This window comes from Festucalex cinctus, chromosome 10 (genome assembly GCF_051991245.1).
Source record: "Festucalex cinctus isolate MCC-2025b chromosome 10, RoL_Fcin_1.0, whole genome shotgun sequence".
Classification (NCBI taxonomy): domain Eukaryota; kingdom Metazoa; phylum Chordata; class Actinopteri; order Syngnathiformes; family Syngnathidae; genus Festucalex; species Festucalex cinctus.
The window spans coordinates 27,401,899-27,425,386 of NC_135420.1; the positions used below are offsets into that span (position 1 = coordinate 27,401,899).

The 23,488-nt window shown below is 38.8% G+C and overlaps 1 protein-coding gene across 2 annotated transcripts in view; it reads left to right on the forward strand.

Annotated features, from left to right (window-relative positions):
• Positions 1-23,488, forward strand: part of LOC144026706 (uncharacterized) — a 166,501-nt gene that overhangs the window by 76,031 nt on the left and 66,982 nt on the right. For both annotated transcript variants that reach the window (XM_077533626.1, XM_077533625.1), the window contains exon 11: positions 13,900-13,992. In XM_077533626.1, the coding sequence (XP_077389752.1) occupies positions 13,908-13,992 (85 nt within the window). In that variant the 5' untranslated portion in view covers positions 13,900-13,907. The remainder of the gene's footprint in view (positions 1-13,899; positions 13,993-23,488) is intronic.

Genomic DNA, 23,488 nt, shown 5'->3' on the forward strand with positions numbered 1-23,488 from the left:
TAATAAATTATTGGTTATTATACCTAAATTAATGACATAATAAAATTATTATTATTATTATTATTATTATTATTATTATTATTATTATTATTATTATCATCATTTAGTTATTTATTTATTAATTAAATAATAATAATAATATTAATAATAAATAAATGATAGATTATTATACCAAATTACTAACTTAATAAATTATTGGTTATTATACCAAAATTAATGACTTAATAAAATTATGATTATGATTATTATTATGATTATTATTATTATTATTATTATTATTATTATTAGTAGTAGTAGTAGTAGTAGTAGTAGTAGTAATACTCAACTCAACTTTATGTATAAGGCTTTCAAATTTATTAAATAATAATATTAATAATAAATACATTGATTATTATACTAAATTAATAACTTAATAAAATGATTATTATTATTAGTAATATTATTATTATTATTATTAGTTGTAGTAGTAGTAGTAGTATAATCATTATTTCTTTATATGGTATAATTAAGAATTTATTATTATTATTATTATTATTTTTGTGTTTTGATAGTGAATTTGTTTTAACTGTGTGTCTATGGAAGAAAGAGACAGACTTTTCCGCGTTTTCCAGATCTTTCCATATTGTGCAGTAACTCAGACCGAGGCTAGATATACAAAAGGAAGGGAAAGACTTTTTCGATAGCGCTTTTAAATTTGCCGTCAGTGATGTAGGGATTAAGTCCGTTCGAAATCTGGAGCTAGCAAAGGCTTTAAAAACTTGGCAGCCCGCCTTCTATTCTTTTAACACGGATACGTGTCGGGTGCCAGACGAGATACGAGCGGCCCTTCTCGTTGCTCAGCACGCGTGCAGGAAATCTTTTGTGGGAATTCCCTGATCACGACAATGACAAGAGCTCAAAGTGCTAATGTGCAGCTTCTGGCACTTTAGGCCGTCGTATCTTGAAGACGGCGGACGAGGTGGGTCAATACTTGAAAACTGCGCTCCGCCTGAAATGGTGACCGGCTGCCATTTAAGAACCAGAGCAAAGACTGAAGCTGCTACTTGAAGCGCTTAACTCGGCAATGGCCAGATTGATAATTGTGATTCACTCAAGGGAGTTCTACACAATATGAATCTGGGACTTGCTCGGGAAAGGCGGGACATTCTGTACGATACTTCCAGCTGATTGGACAATTTGGCATTGTGCACAATTTTTTTTTTTTTCATGTCAAACCTTCCCAAGTGCTGGTACTGCCACATCCTTGCTCGCGATAGATTTAATGGATTATTTCAATTTCCATGAATTCCTATTGGAAAAAGTTGACATCCGATGTCAACCAACATCTTAGACCTTAAATTGCATTTCAAAACTCGATGAATGTACAGAAAAGAAAGGAAAAAAAAATGTCTTCGCCTTCATCACATGACGTAATAGCAACATGACCAGCTGGTCAAGGTCAAAGTGAGACCCGGCATGCCAACTTCTCATTTCGGGAGGGTACCATTTGTCTTATTGGGTGGTACCACGGCCAAAGTGCACTTTGGGGACCATTAAATAGTCCCCGCTAAGTGTTATTCATTTTGCCTCTGGGAAAATTGAGCGTTTATCATTGCCAACCTTTTTTTTTTTTTTGTCAACAAGTTCAAGTCACTGGAATTAAATTCTATCAGTGGAAGGGTTCATCAAATAGCCAATAGCAAACCTTCAGCTTCAACTAACCATTGTGTAAATAAACGTCACGAGATATGTTCAGTCATTTAAGATTGCATTTTTTTTGTTCGACATGCCATCTTTTTGCAACATTTAATTTTATTTATTTATTTTTAATGAACTTGAGGAAGTTGGAGCGTACCAAGCAGTTTTGTTGTGAAAATGAGACGGGATATGTAAGACAAAAGTATTTGTCGTTTCCTTTATGACATGTTGAACGTGTCCCGCATTTCTTACTCACACCAGCCTCCACCTATTTAATAATAATTAACCTTGAAATGTGACGTGAATGCCGAGATGAACAAAAGAGGAACGTAATACATCGGCGAAATTGTGCACAGGAATATACTGTACAACCGATTGGATTTCTGGCACGATCAGCACGTTTGTGCTGCTAATAGCGTGCAAAATCAGGAGTGAAAGAATGTCACCAGGTCACGTTCATTATTCCAAGCAGCAAAAAAAAAAGAAAAAAAAGAGGAAGTTCTGCCCCCTGAAAAGGAGATTGACCCGACCCGTAGAGTGAAGCAGCCTACAGAAAAGCCCCACTGTATGGGGGGAAAAAAAAAGAAAAGACGACAATGACAAATAGAAGAAAAGCCGCCGCGACGTGTCTCTCATCAACACTGACAATAAGGTCTCGGCTGTCTTTTGTTGATCCCGCTTGTCCCTCCTCTCGTTCTGTTTTCAGCGCTAATTTGATTTCTGGAAATCGCCGTTTTGTCTCGTCAAGTGACTGACAGTTGCCTTTGCCTTAATGAATGCCGAGGGAAAGAAAGAGGGGAAAAAAAAAAAAAAAAGATTGCTGCGGATAATGCGGCTCCTCCTCTTGCTTCTTCTGTAATATCAAGCTCCGGTAATTAATTCGCACACATATCTGCAACATTAGTTCCAGTGGAGATAATTAAGAAAATGATTTTGGTATTGTTCCTCAGCATCTATGCAGACAACGCCGCCGCTATCTGTTGTTAGGAAAAAGCTTACTAGTCGCCAATAACGTATCTTTAAAGGGCAACGCTTTTGCATTTTGTAATTGCGTGACAGATTTGAAGCGATGCTATTAATTGAGCGGAGCATCGAGTGTGTGCATGCGTGCGAGCTGCGAGGGAGCGATAGCGAGAGTGCGCCCGTCTTCAAACTATTTCCGTGTCATGTTTATTATCGTTTGACACTCATTTGTTTCCAGTCATTCGAGTCGAGAAAAAAAAATAAAAAATTTAGTGCGAATTCTTTGTCACAGTCTGACAGTTGGGCTGCCAAACTTGATTTTCTTTTTTTTTCTTTTCTTTATTTTTTTATTGACTTGTTCTCTTGTTCTGTTCGCTAACATCAACTGATAATAACAAGAGACGTGAATGCATTAGACCGGTTGTTATTTGTTTATTTCTTACTAAGAAGTGACAGCGAGCGAGTGAGTGAGTAAAAATTTTATTCAATCAATTCAAGAATGGAGATTTACAAATGGCAAAAAAAAAAAAAAAAAAAGGATGTGCAAGTTGAAAATGAAGTTTAGGAAAGGAAGCTGTCCCCCGAGACATAAAAACAGAAACAATTGAATAAGCAACAAAAATAACGTAGTTAGTTGTTAACTCATTCACTCGCCGCCATTTTCACAGAAGCAGCCACCTTCGCTCCCGTATGATTTACTGTATTTTGACTGATTTTGCAAGGCCCACAAAATATAGTGTTCGATTGCAATAAAAGCATGAAACCCATCAAAAGAAAGATTAGACTCTCTTCTTTCATCATGAAAGAAAGTATATTTCTATCTGTTTCCGTTGTGCAGCAATTAGCATTTGGATACAGCTAAGTTTCATCATTATTCACAATTGTGTTTGAAAAGTGGGGAAAAGAGCTTTTTGCAACATGGCCCTGGTTGATCTCTTATACTCTGCTGCCACCTGCTGGCCTTTTTCTTTTTTTTTTTAATCATAACTACCATTGCTTCAAATGTTCTCTTCAGTTCAGAGGCTGCATCAAAGCCTTCTGTATGCTCTAGCATAAAAAAACAACAACAAAAAACATATAAATACGTTTTTGGAACCATGGTAATATTTAAAATAGAAGTTATTTATATGTTTTTGGGAGTAAATGAGTTAATGATTTATTGATTACTTGTTTTTTAAAAAAAAGCAACTTACTTATTACATGATTTTAACTCATTTGCTCCCAATAACGTGTAAATATGTGTTTTGTTTTAAGTGTCACAAAGACGTATTTCTACGTTGTTGTTGTTGTTTTTTTTTTTTTTTATGCTACAGCATACAGAAGGCTTTTATGCAGCCCCTCAACTGCAAAGAACGGTTGCAGAAATGGTAGTTATTACACAAACGGCCAGCAGGTGGCAGCAGAGCAAAGGAGCTCAACCAGAGCCACATGACATCACTCTTTCAGATGGGATTATGAAATCGAAGTCTCCCACAATGCCTCACTGCGTTCAAGCTGTAAATACTGTACCAAGCGTTTCCTTTACATGTATTGCAGAATGTGAGCAAAATTGGTGAAAATAAATAAATACATATTATTTGAGAGGGCAGTAATAATTTACAGTTAAAAAAAAAATAGTATCAGCTATGGAGTGAGAGAGTCATGTCATTGTTGTTGTCTTGTTTTGTTTCCTCGGTGTGCATGAAACCCACTTGAGTTTGTGAAAAGTGGCTATGTTATTATGTTTATTGTCTGACAGAGATTGTGAAGGGGAGCCGCGGTTGTTCAAGGTGATCCGATCCGCTTTTATTCAATGTTTTGTCGGGAACTTCTGCTGAATTTGAGGCGGCGGCTGTTATAGAACTCGCAACGTTTATCGAAGTAGTTGAAGAAGAAATCGTAAATGCAAAATGCAGTTGGGCTTCGTGCCAAACTGCAAGGAGAACTTGTTGCGCAACTCGTTGTCGTTGGTTTCATTTTCCAGCTCTGTGGGGCCACAATGCAGCAGGTGTTTTCAATCTGATTGGCGGTGCTTTGCATTCAGCTGTCAGACGCTTATTTTTTTTTTTTGTATTTATCCACAAATATTTATAATATTATCGGTGAAAGAGTAAAGAATTACTTTCATACATGGGGATTTTATCTCAATGCTAAAACCAATAAAAGTGTAATTTGTTGGGACACTGGCCAGGAGTTGAACCTGTGCCACCTGCAAATTAAAGGCAGCATCTTGTACCAGAACACTGCTGAGGCGGAATTGATAATTATTATTATTTTTGTGAATCAAAGTGAGTCAATTTTAAAAAAACTAGTCCTCACATGCAATGCTCTTCCGATACAGTTGTCGACAGTGACCTGTTTGTGCGTTCGTGTGCGTTTGTAAAAAGACAGGAGAACAAATACGAGCAAAATAACAGCTGTGCCATGTTTGCTTTATATTTACTTTATTAAATTCTCAAGTTTCTATACAATATCTATCTATCTATCTATCTATCTATCTATCTATCTATCTATCTATCTATCTATCTATCTATCTATCTATCTATCTATCTATCTATCTAGCTAGACATAGCTAGCTAGCTAGAGATAGCTATCTCTAGCTAGCTAGTATCTAGCTGTGTCAAATAATACTGCTAAGTACTTCTACATTTGTATTTAATATATCAGGAGGATAAGATGTTTAATTTTGTGGAAGAATGTTCTTGTTTTTAATATTTTACGTTTAAATGAGTCAGTGGTAGCATGTTTCAGCTTACGTACAAATATGGGATATAGCTAGCTTTTTAGCTATTTACGCCACACACAGGAAAACGGGATGATGTAGTAACCCAACCATTTAAAAAATGTTAATAATATTAAATCTAAGCCTCAAACATGCAAGATTCCTGCCTCAAAACGATTTGTATTCGACCTTCGACCTGATTTATTCAAATAGCTTTTATTAAAAAAATCATCTTGCGTGAATTTGTGTGTGCCCTCAAACACGCGACTCATGCAAACATTTAAAGCGTGACTCTATTAGAACGGCTTTTTGGATAAAGAAACAACAATACGCAATGTTTGCATTCATGCCTTTTCCTTTTTAAAGCCGCCTTGACTCGTTCCGGCAGCATTTCAATATCAAACGTGTTTTCAGATTGGCGGCGCCGAGGCACATGCATAAAATCTCAAGCGCGTTGAGAATAAATTGTCATCGCTCACATTTTCCTGGAAAGTTGCTTGGCATGCTGAAATCTTCATGTTGTAGCTCAAATTGCAGATGTAGCCTCAAAGAATTTGAAAATGAATGCAAATCTGTCTCTCTCTCTCTCGCTCGCTCTGTGCCGGAGGAAGCACTATATCTGTCCTTTGATTCCAAGGTGAGACGGTTGCATTTCAGTGAGGCAGCCAAAATTGCAGCGGTGGACTTAATATGGATATGCAGCCATGACATTAAAGAGCAAGACATAATTGAAGAACATAACTACAGGACATCCCAGAATAAGGTGGGGTGATGGTTGTCACAGTGACGAATTGGCCACAAGATGGTGTAGCGGGGGGAAATGTCTCCTCCTTTTTTTTTTTTTTCTTCCTTGAATCTGTCACCCGGTAATTTGTCAGGCCAATCCGTCGTTTCCTTTCGACCTGCTCGCGTTCCGATGATGCAATCCGATTCTTCACGGTGTTGTCACGGGACGCCCGAAATTGGTCGAGTTTTAAAGTCATGTCCAGCATCGGTATAGCTTCAGTCTTCGGTCAACTTGATCATGTCAGCGAAGCAGAACTTGCACTTACCATTTGATAAATATTGCAAAATACGTGCGTAGATTTCCTTTCTTTCCGAGTGCGTTTATCGATATCACTTCTAAAATATGCTTTAAGGTCCATGTGAGATATGTGACATAATTAATTTTCTTACTGGGGTCCAAGTGAAAGTATCAATTTTCTGATACGATGACAACAAATTATTAATAATAATATATTTCTGTTTCCCTTGATTTTTTTTTTCTTCTTGATGGTATGCACGGATACATGTGAAATATGTCAGTAGTATGAAGGTTAAATAAAAAATAAATAAAAAAAAACAGTTCCCAGGGTCTTTTGCTGTATTCGTGGATAGTCGGAAGTCGGACTTTTCCCGAGTTCAAACCAGGAAGTGTGAACTTGAACTCGGAAATTCCACTTGCGAAGTCGGGGGGGAAAAAAGAAAAGAAAAAAGGACCCCGACTTCCCAAGTGACGTCACCCTACAATGGCGTGAATGATAAAACACAATTTACTAGAGTATAAAACTGGATAGCTTTCTTCATTCATAAATATTCGACATAATTTGACGTAACGCAACGTACGTGACAGTATGCCGCCAACTCACTGCATGAAATTATACGGTCAACTACTCAACTGTATGGAATGCTTTTGTTTGTTTACTTTCACCTCGAACGCTTTCAGGTCGGAACTGGGTCCTGTCTCATGCAAATAAGTATTGCTTTTGTTAGCAGGGGTGGAGCTTAGGTACAGCATTGTCAACTTAGTGGCTTGGTTGCCATTTTCAACAACTTTTTTTTAACCCCTCTAGCATTTTTTTTTTTTCAATCAGTGGCCAATAAATCTGACAACTTTGTGTCCAGACGGCTAATCAATAGATCAAGGAGACAATCTGCTGAATCAGAGAATCTCAACGTGGGGTCAGTTATATTGCCAAATTGCGACTTCACAGTTCAACAGAACTTTTCAGAAAAAAAAAGGTTGTCAAATTCCCAACTTGATGGATGGGCAGACACTCCACAGACCATTTACACTAACAATTAAAAGCTCAATTTTCCATAATTATATATATATATATATATATATATATATCCCCTGTAGTATCCGTGGATAGACTCTGATGCTTTTAAAATGATTCGATTCGTGTGAGCGAAAGAAACAAATTTAGCCCCCTAACTGTTAGCGCCACATTGTGGTAGCAGCCTCTGCCAGGACCTGTCAGTATGTTTTCCTATTCGTGGGTGTGCGCGTGCACGCAACGGGTCACATATTCCAAATCAATGACGAAATCTCTCAAGTGAATTGCAGTTAGCCAAAGGGCGTCATCGTGTTTGCAAACAGCCACCACGTGCGCGCGCGCGCGCGAGCACTCCCCGAGGAGGAGCGCTTGTTTAATGATTCAATTAGCGGTGTAGCGTGCTGAGAGATAGAGGCTAGATTTAGAGATAATTGATAAACATGTTTAATCCCGAGTGAAAGAGGTGGGGTGAGGGATAAAATCAGACAGGGAGAAGGCAGAACGCAAACACAGTTCATTTGTTCTCAACTAGAACCGCGGTTTGAGTGGCCAAAATCGTCCATCCTTGAGGATCCGTAAGGTTAACATCAGTTTTTGCAAACAGGTTTTATTTTCCATGAAAAAGAAAACACTTGCAATTTTCAAACTTGTAGACATTTTCACTGAAGCAACACCCCTTCGTTCGCTGTTTTACTGGATTTTTGCAAGGCCCACAGAATATTGTGTTCTATTGCTATAAAAACATGGACCCTACCAAAAGAGAGATTAGAGTCTCTTCTTTCATCAGGAAAAAAAAAAAAGTATATTTCTATCTGTTTCCATTTTGTGGCAATTAGAATCTGTTTAGAACTGTGAGGAAATCAACCTGTTTTAAAATGGCCCTGGTGGATCTCTTATACCATGCTGCCACCTACTGGCCATTTTGTTCTCTGCAGTAGAGGCACGGCATCAAAGCCTTCTGTATGCTCTCGGATAAAACAAAAACAAAAACATAAAAAGCTATAAATACGTCACTGGGACACTTGGAACATTTAAAATAGAAGGTATTTATACGTTTTTGGGAGAAAATTAGTTCATAGCAAGGATGTCATGCAAATGTAAATCATGTCTGGTGTGTGCTCATTTTTTCCCCCATGCTTTTTACACAAAATAGTGTAAAAGGTATACCATAATTTCTCGAGTAAAAGATCCCCCACCTCACAAAAAAAAAAAAAAAAAAAAAAAAAGCAGAAAAGGGAGAATATTTTCGTGAAATGTATTTTTTTTTTCCAGTGTTTTCCATCTGCGTTTGCAATGATGCTGCCTTTCATCGGCGTATCGTGTTTGTGGAACAGGAGTTTAAACAGCTGCTCTGTATGTTTGCGGTGTCCCCATGTGCCTGCATTCGTGTGTCGTTCCCCCGTGTGTGCGTGTATGTGCGTGTGCGGTAGCGGATGATAAACAGGGGACATCAGCACAACCTTTTTTTTGTGTGGAGGAGAAACATTGACTTGAACTTCCCGGTAGGATTATGTTGACCCCCCCACGGTAACAGAAAGTTCACCTCAAGCAGAAAGTCATTAATTTGCAGATGAAACCATACAAACGTGTTCAGGTGGAGCTGTCTGTGGAGACTGGAGAACATTCACGCTACATGGTGGTGTTGTTTTTGAGCCAAATGAGGGTCTCGACCCAGATTAGGAAGCAAATTGATGCCCCCCCACCCCCCGGTTAATTAAAGGCCGCATCCCTAACATGTCACGATCAGGACCTTCAGCCTGCACAGCTTGAAGAGAACCTCTTGTTCAGATGGAGACGCACTCACTTCACTCGATTAGCCTCAGAGAGAGAGAGAGAGAGAGAGAGAGAGTGAAAGACGATTTTAAATCTTGTTTTTATTTTTGTATTCATTTTTACTAATTTTTATTTTTATGGAGATATATATCTCCATAAAAATAAAAATTAGTAAAAATAAATACAAAAATAAAACAAGATTAAAAAAATAAAAATAAATATAAAATAAATGTGGAAATAAATACAAAAATAAATAGATGTCACTATAATATGTATAATAGGTCCATCCATCCATCCATTTTCTTGACCGGTTATTCCTCACAAGGGGGCGCTGGAGCCTATCTCAGCTGGCTCTGGGCATGTATAATATGTATATAATATAAAGTGTGTTCTAAATGTGATTACGACAAGTAAGAACTGGCTGTAAAAATCTTACAAATCCTGATGAAAATACTAAATTTGCTAACGTTCGCAAGCATTCGCCATTCGGTTAGATACCGGCTTTGATTGGCCTTCAAAGTCGTAAAGGCCAATGCCGATATTTGTCAAAATGCCCGACCGATAAATCGGTCTATCCCGAACAATCTTGTTTACATTTTCCAATCGTTCAATAAACCAGAGGAAAATGCCGAGAAGTAATATTGAAGCTAAGTTGTATGAGTGTTTGTTTCCCCGCTCCCCCCCGCCACTCACCTGGCCTCCACATCCTGACCAGCTAATGTGGGCCACACCTTAGGCCAACCTGCTCACGCTGCACTCTCTCTGATTGCTCTGCAAACTGTTAGCCCGCTGCAAGACCAAGCCTGCCCGTCAAACTTTGTTTTTCCCACTCTATGCGTGTGTATGTGAGCGGGACGCAGGGTGAGGGTGTTGCTCCGACTGGTTTACTCACTGCCAAGCAAACAAATCTCTGATGTGTTTTTTCTAGCTCTTCTTTAGCTGCGGCAGGCGTCGTGTCCACAACGACAGGGGGGAAAAAAACAAACATTTTCCTTTGGTAGTTCTTTTGTCTTCCTGCTTTCATTTGAAGCCCTTCGTTTTGTCTGCATTCACGTCTTCCAGTTCCTCTTGTAACTCTCGCTTTCTTTCTCCTTTCAAGCCTAATATGATCCACCCTTTTCTTTCTTTATTTGTGAAGGCCGTAACCGCAGACGCTGCGCTTGAAAAAGCCACCGATTCCGCCTCCTCGCCGCCGTTTTCAGTGAGCCCCGTTTCCGAATTTGGATCGGCGTGGTTCTCAGGCTCCTGTTTGCGTGTTTATTTGAGGCCGGCCAGGTGCTCTGGATGGGAGCCAAAGCCCCGTTTGCAACTTCAATCCCGTTTCCTATTATATATCCATGTTAGAATAGCTTTGCTTTGATGTGATCTTTCCTCCTCCTCTATTCAAAGTTTAGTTTTTGCAAAGCCGCCGAGGTGCTGAGTAAGTTTCATGGCCTCTGGCATTTTGGGGAAGATGATTTCAAAACAAACGCGCGAGAATCGGAGATGCTGTCAAATTATTACGAGTGCTGCAGCAGGAAGTTTTAGCACATGATGACTTTTACTATGTCATTATTTGACTCTAGTTAGCAAATGTTTTTTTTTGTTGCTTAAAAAGCATAAATGAATAAATAAATAAATAAATAAAATATGATCTTTCTATGAAAATACATAATCCATAACGAATTTTAGAAAAAAAAAAGTCAAAATATTCACACAAACCTAAACAAATTGAACAACAATCCTATTTTAACTTTGACTGCCTTTTTACACCTTGTCGTGCATCTGATCGTGTGTGGCCCACCCAAATTTGTGCCTCGCCTCCTTGAATTCATGAATTGATTTCCGCAATGACTCCGAGTAGGTTTCGACGCACGTAATGCTGTCGTCATATTTAATGAAATACGATGACAGCTACCACAACACGGGAGCTCATCATCCGTCACCCTGCGCCACAATTTAGACCACCTTTTACCGAGTCTAACGTGATCTGCTTTCGGTCAATAAATTGGCAGATATGCCGGGCACGTTCTAAAGAATGCACCGGAATGCCGATGGTGGCGTAGCGCGGTCTACCAAATGCACAAACGTGCTAAACTACACTTGGACACAAACATGAAAATTTGCAAGTTTTAATGCCGAGTACAAAAATAGATGTCACAATATCAATAATGTGCTCACTAAAATGTGTTTTCCCGTACGTCTGTGTAGATTCTTAGTAGTCCAGGTCACGTTAGTCTGCTAAAGCTGAATTGATGCAATTATACACCTTTTCCAAAAACATTCAAAAATTTAGACATTAAAAAAAAAAAATCATCAGGTAATGGGTCAACACTTGAAAAATATTTCTAGCTGCAGATCCAATACACATTTTAAGCATTATATTAGTGTTAAATCATAGTTTCCCCTTGAGCTAATCCCGTTGACATTCTTTCAATGCAGGTTAAATGAATTGATTGAATCAGACATTTTTCTTCAACTGTGCTGAATAGATTATTTTTTTCCCCTCAAAAATATGTTGGTGTTTTTAGAATTCCGATGGTGGCGGAAGCCTTGAATGGAGCCATGTTCGAACGCCGTTGAGCTATTATGGGCGGTGAATCACAGCCGCCTCACGGCTGCCCACGCACACGCACAAACACGTAATGTGGTGTTTTGACTGCTCTGTCGGGGTTAAGAGATCAGTGCAGACCACCCTCGAAGAATGGAAAGGTGCACAAATCATTGCAGTTTTGAAGTACTTCAAAATAATTGCACAGATATTAATCCATTATAACTAGCGTTTGAGTGGGTTTCCGAAAGGAAAGTATTTTTAACCTGTTGCTGCACAAGATTAAAATAAAAAAATACAAGAGGTCAAGGTCTCAGTTAGTCAAGATCTCTGTGATAAAACTTTTCAAATTGTTGGGTGTTCATGGTAGAATGTTGTCTAAAGTATAATAAAAATCCATCATAGTTTAAAAAAAGAAAGATCCTTGACCCTTCCAGACTTCAGAGAAAAAAAAAAGAAAAAAAATTAAACTGAATTTAGACGCCTGAACTTCACTACTTTCATCAGCATGCAAAAAATAAAAAATAATAATAAAAATAAAAGTAGACCTTAGAACTGTGATTCTCAAATTGAGCCACAATAAAGAATGTTACATTTTAATTTCAATAAATCTGCACCAAATCTTGAAGAACTGCTCTTTTTATTATTTGGTTAGAATTTGTATTTAAATCTTATTGAAATGCATTTTATTTACACCATTTTTTTAAGTCAAGTATTTTTTAACGTCTGTTAATATTGGAAAATTGAACATCCGCTCCTCCTTCAAACCACTTCTATCGCTCGCCCGGACGACACACGCCCACAAAGGGCTTGAAAACACCACGACTATTACACAAGTACCGATGCAGGTTTACACGTGCGTTTAGCGTGCGTTCAAATGGTTTTCTTGCACACAAATGGTGTGCATTCCCACACATTTATTATTGTTGGAATGCTGAAGCATTCCCACATATGTTATTGTGATTTTTATTCTCCACACTTTTTTTCTGTGTAACAACTCCCAGATAATACTTCCAATTTACACTGTTCAAATTTCAACTAGCTTAAAAAATTCACACCTCCTGGGGTTATATATCATCTGGTTCCACAGTACTTACAGTATTTGCACAATTTCAAACGTTTAATATCAACTTTTCCCCATTCATTTTCAATGGGACAGACAATGAACTTTTTCTAAATATCACTTTCCACGCCCACTTCCATACATATAACTTATCATCATTACCAGGTGTCTTACACTGCTCGGTGGCACAGTTGGTAAAAAGCATTGTCCAGTAACCAGGTGGTTATAATTTCATAATTTCAGCATTTCAGCATTCCCACGCAATTTCTCCAGAAATTGAACTTACTCTAGTTACGATTTGTTATATGTGCTACTATTTTTTAGTTTACTGTTGTAAACTAAAGAAAAAAACCCTGCTCAAGGCTTATCAATCAATTCTTCTGCCAGTGATCTTAAAAGTCAATTTCAAACAATGACAATACTTACAGTTGAGAATCGCGGCTTAGTGGAGCCGCAACATGTTATTGCTTTTTTTAAATGAAAAGCGAATGAATCTTTTTGAAGTATTTCTGCACTCACGCACACGCTCACACGCACGCATTTCGAGATCAGACAGGCTGGAATGAGCCAAGTTGTTGACAATGAGTCCGGTGACAAAGCTTTTACCTTCACATCAATCAGGGTTGACGGCTCTGACCTCCGCTCTCACCTCACACATTATAAACGCTTCCACTAGTAATGAAGGAAGATAAGCCTTTTATATTTACTAATTAAAGACAACGCACTTCAAAAACGCAGGAGAGATATAACAGATATTCCAAATAGGAATAAATATCCAAGGAATGTGTGCTGTGACCATTTTTGGCGCATTTTTTCCGGGACGGTCCCTTTTTTTTTTTTTAGCCTTTTTTGAGTCGATTTCGACAATTTCATTACATTGTTTTGTCCCGATACTACGCAGCTCTCGTTCCGGCATCCCATTTTTAGCCATGTGCATTTCAATCGCATAGTCGTCATAGCGAATTATACAATAAAATGGAATTTAACTGTCCCGAGTTTTTAAGTTTGAAAATCTGATCACCCGAAATGTTACTTAACTGCTTTGCTTGCCATTTTTTTGGACATTTGCTCTGCCTACGGGCCTTTGTGCATAATTATTTTCAGAATATGGAAGAAATATCAAACTTTTTCTCCCATGGCTTTTTTTTTTTAGAACAGCAAATGATGCAGCAACAGTGTGTCATTGTGAAGGCAGCCGAGTGGAAAAAATACAAGGCGGAAGTGACGTGCAAGCGACTTCTATCAGGTACATGTTTAAATTTGTGGAAAAATACTCCTGTTTTTAACGTTTTTGAATTCAAATGAGTTTGCGGTAGCATGTTTGAGTTTACTTACAATTGTGGGATATGTTGGTATCGTAGGAATGGATCTCAGAGCAGGCTAACCTTTGGTTGTTTATCATAAAAGTCACCATTTCAGTTTCAGGGCATTGTTAAAGTTGAGGCACATGTCAGACTTGTCTTGAACACAGATTAAAAAGTCAAGCATGATGGAGGAAGGGCAAGGCGAGGTTGTCTGCTAGCCAACCCGCTAGAAAACAATTATGATTTCCTGTCTGGATTCACACTAATATCGTTTCACCTTGAATGGAATGTGCAGTAAGCATGAAGTTGTAAAGCAAGATTTGAACGGAATGCGGCGTGAACCGAAAGGATTAATAGAAGCTTTGACGTGAATGGCTGACTGACTTAGACGAGAGGAAGAAGTCTGGGAGAGTCCTTCCAGTATTAAGCATCCCTCATTCACAAAATGCGCGCAAATGCATGTTCGTATGGCCAATTTCAAACACACACGCATACCAATTCCTCTTGTGTTTGTGTGCGTCATGTCAGTGTAATCTCTGGTTTTAAGCCTCACTCTGCAGCCAGACGGGCGGACGGACGGGCGGACGGGCCCACCCAAGTGAATGAGCCCAAACTCGAGTCGAATGTGTGCGTATGTTTTAAGTGAGGATGTCATGTGATTCAAAACAAAAACATGTGAATCGGTTTTGAGGCTGACAGCTGGCATGCTTGAGAATCACGTATTCGGTGATGAAGATGAACACTTGCGTCTGGCCGAGTCTACCCGACCGACAGCATGTCGTTGATTTATTATCCGAAAGATGAAAACATTAATATGCACTTTGAACTAACCTCTGAATTATCGGAACCAAAAACAAAAAACAAACAAACATTTGAAACTGTTAGACTATTCTAGTTCATGCCAGATTTCCAAGCAAACATGGTGAAGCAGCACACCGCTGTTATGCTGCACACAGATGGAATAAACTGGCAACATAGTGAAGTCAGCACTTAGTGCGAATGCTTTTAAATCCAGATTGTAAAAAAAAAACATGTAAAAATCAATTTCGCTCAGTCTTTTAGTCTCAGTCGATGCTCTTTTATTGTGGGATTGCTGAAAGCATCCCACATGTTATTTGGATTTTTATTCTCATTTTTTCTTTTTTGCTGAGAAACAACTCCCACATAATACTTCCGATTTATACCATTCAATTTTCAACTTGCTTCAAACATTCTTACCTTCCGGGGTATATATCGGCTGATTCCATATTACTTACAGTACTCACACAATTTAACGTTACATGTCGACTTTTCCCCATTCATTTTCAATGGGACTGACATTGAACTTTTTACAAGTCAAACTTTCCACGCCCACTTCCATCATTTCCAGCTCTCTGATACTGCTCAGTGGCGCACTTGGTTAAAAAGTAAACAGGAGGTGAGGATTTTAAATCCCACCTGCACCAGATTCCAGTTCAAGTTTTCTTTTTATTGATTTGTCATTCAACACCAAGTTACTCCTTAAAAATTATTAGTACGACTACTACTACTTCTACTACTGCTACTACTACTATTTAATAGTTAATTGCTTTGTAATTTTCACAGAATTTATTCTTCAATTTCCTTCATAAGCATTCAGCTTGGCATTCAACTTTCAGCATTCCCACACAATTTCTGCAGAAATTGCACTTAGTTGAGTTAATTTCAGTAGAATACTTTAGTTCTCTTTGCTTTGCCTTTAAATGCCTTTAGCTGTTTTTTTTTTGTTTTTTTTGCCTTGTGTATGAAATGTACTATAAAGCTGCTGTGCCTTAAATGATAAATGTTAATTCACAGGTCAACAACAAGCCTCTCTTTCATTTGCTTTGGTATAGCTCAGTCAATACAAAAAAAATATATATATATATATATATTTTTTTTTAAATGAGTGAAAAGTTTATACTGTAATTGCATGCAAAAGTGTTTCCCAACTTTTGATTGGCCCAATACATGACTCATAAGATTGATCATGCAAAAGCCTTGAACCGCACTGACCAGGTAGTCTGACCGCTGCTGGAAACTTAAAACGGACAGCGTTGCATTAGCAATACATTTCTAATTACATTGTGTCATGCGGTTATCTCGCGCCTCAGCCCTCCGCAAATTCAAATCTCGACAACGTAACTACGACTTTGAGGATTAAAAAAAAAAGAAAAAGAAAGTAATCCACGTTCAAGCCCATGCCCAGCTGACATTAAAAGCTGAGTTGCATTTTATATGAAAGTGAGACATGTTGCAAGTTACTTTATGCAGCGCATACGACAAACAGCTAATCTTTATTTATGCCATCCCAAGCGTGTCATATATTAAGCTGCTTCTGCATTATGGCCACTGGCAGGTAAAATACAGTAAGCCTGACTAGATTTGGCAGCGGCCTGAAACATTTCAAGTAAGATTTTTTTTTTTTTTTTGGGTCATAAATTAAAAATACACATGCTATGTCAAAATTACTGGTAGTACCATCTCAGACTAGTTTGCGGGGGATTGCAAAACTTTATAACATGAATTGCATTCATTCACCAATATCTCATCTACGCGAGCAACATAACTATCATATCTGTAGTTGTATTACATTATTGATTTTAATATAATGGCTTTGTTTACGTTGACTTTTTTTTTTAATGCAAATATCTAAGAGGAAAGAAAATCCACTTCTTGGTCAGGTCCAAAGTTTATAATGTCCTTAATTTTCTATTTATAGTCTTTAAAAAAAAAAAAAGTATGTATCTACCAATCGATCAAGCAAGATTTGTAATCACAACCTCATCATGTTTTTTGTTTTTTTGTTTTTTTCCAGTATTGCTGCAAACCTAGCATGTGTTAGAATGATTTTTTTTTGGATGACGATACTGTTCCAGTTTTGAGATTTTGATCCTTTTTTTCCCCCCATGTTGTGAATGAATAATCATCACTGAGAGTCGAATATTCTTCGTTAGCATACCTTATCATGTTTAACTGATAATTAAACTCTACGATAATATAAAGTCGTCCTCCAAATATTATTATTATTATTATTATTATTATTATTTTTATCATAGACCGACAAACGTGTTAAATACGACACAAATTCAATTACTGGTAACACAAATAGATATGACAAGGATTAGCGTCCTTAGAACGTCATTAACTGCGCCACGCAATGCATTCTGGGAACAATATATATGCAAAATGTGATTTAACACGTCCAGAACTCGGTGTTGCCGCATTCCATTTGCATTTGTATAATTTTTTTGGAACGATATGATTACAGTTGAGCTTCGTAATTTCGGGCTGGCCCACGAATAGCCAAAATCTACGTATAATTGACGGCAATCATTTTAAAGTTATATACCGTTATTTTACCGATGTGGCCCACTTGGTAACATATTTTCCTCCATGCGGCCCCTGAGCTAACATGAGTTTCACACCCCTGCCGCATGGCGTCAAATTTGAAGCCAGATCGTGCAAATTGGCCGATCCGGTTTTGTTTATGCTTGAAAATAAAGTTCTAGACACGAGCAAGTAATCGGATACATTCCTTGAATTCGCTTTAAGACAGAAGCAGTGAAATGCTGATTGCAGGTGAAGAGCACTCTTGGGATGCTGGCTAATTTGCAAGACGTGATTACACCGGCGCGCGTGTGTGTGTGTGTGTGTGTGTGTGTGTGTGTGTGTGTGTGTGTGAGACAGACGAGACTGGCATGATAACGTCAATTCTGGCGCGACATTATGTTTAAGAGTCTTAATCACAATTTCCATCTTTAGGCAAAGGCCTCTCATGGAAGTTAGCGGGATAGCTAGTCAACTGAATGTCAATCGTGCCAATTGACAAGAGAATTTGTTCGATCTTACCTGGCGTTTGCGCTCTGTGTGTCATTCCGTTCAATTAGTTGACTCCCCCCCCCCCCCCCCCCCCCCCCCCCCCAGCTCGTTTTCTGGCTCTCCTCAGCAGTCGTGGATTAGCCAAAGTTCTGCTCCGTTTACTTCCACCTGTCAACGCCGTTGGGCCTTGTGTGTGCGTGCGCGTGCGCGTGTGCGCCCAGCCGTGAGAAAGTACCTCTAAGACCCTGCATCATGGCTTGTGTGGAGGTGACAGCTAAACGGACCCACCCAGAACACACACACGCACGCACGCACGCACGCACACACCGTCATTCCAAATAAGTGCTTTTGCTGTCACGAAGCATCAGCGACATGCTGCAAAATATGATTTTCATCCACCATCCTGTCGTTTTTTTTTTGTTTTTTTTTTGGAGAGTGCGCAGCGAGACGCCAAGCCGAAGGAAGGCGAACGTAGCGGCGAGCGCGTTGTCGCGTTGTGTGGTCCCGTGTGAACGCGAGGAAGCTGCACCTCCACGGCTCACTGACAACCCACACACACACACCTCCCTAAGCACGAGGAGCCTGCTCTGGCCTGTTAGCAGGAAGTTTCCTCCTTGCTGACACACGCACGCACGCACGCCTTCTTTCGGTTGGCAAGATTTTGCTTGCGAGCTCGCACGTTGCAATAAAATGCATTCATTCGGAAGACCAAGAAAATATGCTGGAAAAACCACTGATTATTAATGAATTGCAAGCTCCTGAAGTCAAATCAGTGTTTGTGTCACCATCTAGGCTACGGAGGACCAAAACTGCCAAAATTCAAAATAAATAAATGACTAAATAAAGAAATAAATGACTAAAAGTGAAAATAAAAATAATACATTTGTATTTAATCTTTGAATTATATTTTGTTATATCCGTTTTTATTTTCACTTTTAGTAATTTATTTGTTTATTTAGTCATTTATGTATGTATTTATTATTTATTTATTTATTTGTTTATTTAGTCATTTATTTACTTATTTATTTATTTTGTTATTTATTTAGGCATTTATTTAGTCATTTATTTTTTAGTCATTTATTTAGTCATTTATGTATCTTTTTATTTATTTATTTAGTCATGTATTTATTTATTTATTTAGTCATTTATTTATTTATTTAGTCATTTATTTATTTATTTAGGCATTTATTTAGTCTTTTTTATTTATTTATTTATTTAGGCATTTATTTATTTTGAATTTTGACAGTTTTGGTCCCCTATACTAGGCTACTAACACGTTCACAAAATGATGCTATGATAAAATATGACTTCTATGACTTCTTGACCAACACAAATCAATATCACACTCACCTTTTACAGTACAGTTCATATTTTTTAGTTTTAGCTCAATTTTAGGAATTATGAAATTACTATATCAATGACTAAATGATGCAGACATATTTCTATTTGTTTAACATTTTTCCCCCCATTTTTATGTTTTAACAAGAATATTAAAGCTTAGGAAAAAAAAAATATTGTAAATTTAGACCAGATATAAAATTTGCAATTAACCGTGAGTTAACTATTGAAGTCATGCAATTAATTACTCTTAAAAATGTTTTAATAGCCTGACACCCCTAATCTTAATATATATATATATTTTTTTTTTTAATTAAATGGATTGTGTTCAATGGGGAAAAATGTTTCAAAAAAGGTCATTTTAGAGCTGTAATTTAATACAGCAACGTTTCCATATGTTTGTTCACGTTTACCATACGATCAGAATTGAAAATTGGCCCATGCCGAGCAGCGAGAATCACTTGGCACGTTGTTGTGACTTCTGACTCGTCCCATCAGGGGTCGACGACCCAGCGAGTCACTCGTGTGATTTGTTCGTCCTTTTGACACGCTGGCAGTGGCAGGGCACTTGCTCACTGAGCGGGACTCGAACACACGCCGTTTCCATGCAAGTCAGCAACTTGAACCACTACGCTCCCCCGATCCTTGACATGTATGTCACCATAAAGCAAAGTGCAGCTCTTCAACACAAAGTCGAAAAAAACACGAGAGCCTCGACATGAAGCGGACCGCTTTTGACTTGCACTGTCCCCCCCCCCCCCCATGCGTTCAGAGACGGGTGCTGTGTCTAAGTACCTGCGTTAAAAAAGACAGCCAATGCGCCTGAGAGAGGTAATTAGACCGCACTGATTAATGTTCTAATGAGTATATTCTCCGAGGGGATTAGCGTGGAAGCTAATAGCAGCTGTGCTAAAAAGGCGGCAAAAAAAATTCCAAAACACGCAAAAACAAAGAGACCTACGTCGGATATACCCGTCTCATCGACGAGACTAAAAGTGTCTGTTGTTGTCATTATTCTGTCCTGTTCCACCTCGCGATGACCCCGACTCAACCTGGGAACTTGAGGAACTTAAAACTAACAACGTAACTAAAACTAAACTTGAAAAAAAATATATAATGAACAAAATAAAATGAAAATGAAAACAAACAAACTACGGCCCAGCAAAGTGCAATCGAATTGCACGCATTGGAGATTTCTTTCTTACAATATTTTTACTTGACGCTGGTAGAATAGTGAATTTTTGCACCGTTGTGGGATGGAACGCAGCTGACTCCCGGAAAATCGAAGCGGCTCCCCTCATTTCTATTAAAATTCAGTTGATTTTATACAAGTAAATGTTAAGATCTCCCCTTATGGATGATGTAGTCAATTGGGAGCCGCATTGCACCCCCACCCCCGATGGTCCATCTGTGTGACCCCAAACGCGGCACGGGCGTCCGTCTTCGAAAACGGAGCCCATGATCTTATAAAGGTAACTGAAACTAGCTTGAATGATCGCGAAAATTTACTTCATTTTGATCTTTTGTTGATTGGTATCATAAATGTGCTTCTGGAATTCTTTTGAAATTTGGTATTGCTGTACACAGAAGAAGGAGCGTTAAACAGTTTTGGGAAAATTGTAGTTTACTTTATTACACAATATTTAGTGACCTTTCTTTTATCGTACACTTGACAAATACTCAATATATTTACAAAAACTGAAACTAATATTAACTCATTTGCTCCCAAAAACGTATAAATACGTTCTATTTTAAATGTTTTAAGTTTCCCAATGACATATTTATATGTTGTTTTTTTTTTTTTGGTTTTTTTTTTATGCTGGAGCATAGAGAAGGCTTGGGGAATATTTCTGTGAAAATGGCTGACAGTCAATGAGTTAAAAGTAAAAAAAAAAAAAAAAAAAAAAAGTAAACTAAAATTCCGCATTTTAGAAAAAATACAAACTAATAAAAAAATAGAAGAAAAACGAAGAAAATGAATTAAAACTAACTAAAACAAAAATAAAAAAATAAATCACAAGAAAATCAAAATTATGTTGAAAAAATCCCAACCAAACCTGATTTCAAAATTTTCAAAACGGTTTCCTGCACTGGCTGTGACCACCCCGCGCGTCCGACTTTGAACAAACGTCAACATCATCCACTGCACAGTTGACTAAACACTTTTGATTAAGGACGGGGCATAAAATGAAACGTATCCCTGTAAGCAAAGATAGTGAGAGTGACATTTGAGTTTGTATTCTGCGGGGAAAAGGAGAGATTAAGACAATCTGCAGTAGGACACCTTCACTGCGCCGAGGTGCTTAGGGACCCTCGGAGCAAAGAGGATTGTGGGAGAGAAAGGACTCGTGGGACAGCGTTGGGGGGGATCTTAGAGGGCATTAACAACAACAACGTTTTCTACCTGACAGAGAAAGTGAGAAGACCACACCAGCAGCGCGGGAAGCTTTTGTTGACAGCTTTACTGGCGCAAAACGCGCACACATGAAGCGCAATTACTGACGGTACACAACACACGATAAATATCGGCAAATGAAAATTCATCACAAATAGTCGTCTCTCATGGCTGGATTGTTTTCTGCTTTTTCTGCTTCTTCAACTAAGTCACATTGAATGAGTTGACATCCTTGTTTAATGTACACGATTAGTACAAAAGGTTGTGGACATGTACAAAATTTGTATGGCAGAGGTATGAGTGTATATGGAAGACTTTTTCCATCCATCCATCCATCTTCATAACTGCTTGCTCCTCACAAGGGTCACAGGGGGTGCTGGAGCCTATCCCGGCCGGCTTTGGGCAGTAGGCGGGGCACACCCTGAACTGGTTGCCAGCCAATCGCGGCGGAAGTAACTAGTAATAAGTAATATGGCGTTTTATCTTGCGCAACACCGTTGCTGTGAAGTTTGAATCCAACAATTGCATACAGTAATGTGAGATTAACACCCTTATGCTGTGTAATCATTCGGATTTCCTCGCAAATCTCCCGCAAATGCTTGACTCAGTATTTTCTTTTTTTTTTTGCTGTACTTGTCTATTTTATTTTTTATTTATTTTTATTTTTTTTAGCAGTGCCACATTGTAAAAAGTGCATCCTAAAATTCTAATCTGACTCGTGCTGCTTCAAGTGGAGATTAAGGTGCGAAACGTAATCTAATCTCCGGGGACGTCTTCATTCCTCACGCAGGGAACATGCATGGATCAGGATGACTTTAGTTGAGGAGTTTTTGGGAAATCCACTTTCTTGTTGTCGTGCCTGATAGCGAGCCACGCATAAACACACAACAAGCTACAAAAAAATAAAAAATAAATAAACGCGCACATGCAAATGTTGTCCCCAGATGCTCGTTTGTATTCTGATTTTCATTCACGAGGTGACCGGCGTCTGTTAACATCACATGTCGGGCTTTGTTAAGAAAGTGATTTATGATGTTGTAGCGTGCGTGCGTGCGTGCGTGCGTGCGCGCGCGCGTTGGCACGGCGGCGTCGCGAGGCCTCCGGAAATGTTTTCTCTGCCGTTTTTCCCTCCTCGTTTTGAAAAAACGATGGCGGCTTTGCAAGCATACTCAAAGTAAAGACGCGCAAGTCACATACTTTTCGCTTATTTCGACTCCACCCTGTGGTTTGTTTGTCTTTTTTTTCATTTGAGGTATTCTCACTTCTTTAACTCGACGAGATGGGCATGAGAGGACCCCCCCCCCCCCCCCCCCATTCCCGACCCCCCTCAGGAGGGCAAAGAGCAGTGATGGATGTAAAGTGGCCATGACCGATGCCAACCTCTGAAACAGACGCTCCCCCCCCTCCTCTTTATTTGACTCCGTGTATGCGTTGGCGTTCGTGTGTCGTCGCGGCGCTTTGGCGGGGTGGCACCACCATCTGCCGAGGCACGAAGACAAGCTTGGGTAAATGGGTGATTGAGTGTTTTTGGGCTGCTTGCTGTAATTGAATAGACGACTGGCACCGGGAGCAACACGCACGCGCACGCAAATGTGCGCACGAGCGCACACACTTTCAGCTGTAGTCCATCCATGAGGTTATAAGATGACCTGCTTAGAAATCACACATTTTTTTTCAAGTGGGATTAAAGCCGTGCTTCTCAGTTATTTTCTGTCATGCCCCCCCTAGTAAGAAGACCCCCCCCCCCCCCCCACGCAACTATAAATAGTATCATTTGTCTAGAAAATTGTTCTCAGCACACCTCTGCATAACACCGTATCCATATTAACGTATAAGAGAATAAAAAAAGAAATAAATATGGACCAACATACAACAAAGAATAGCTT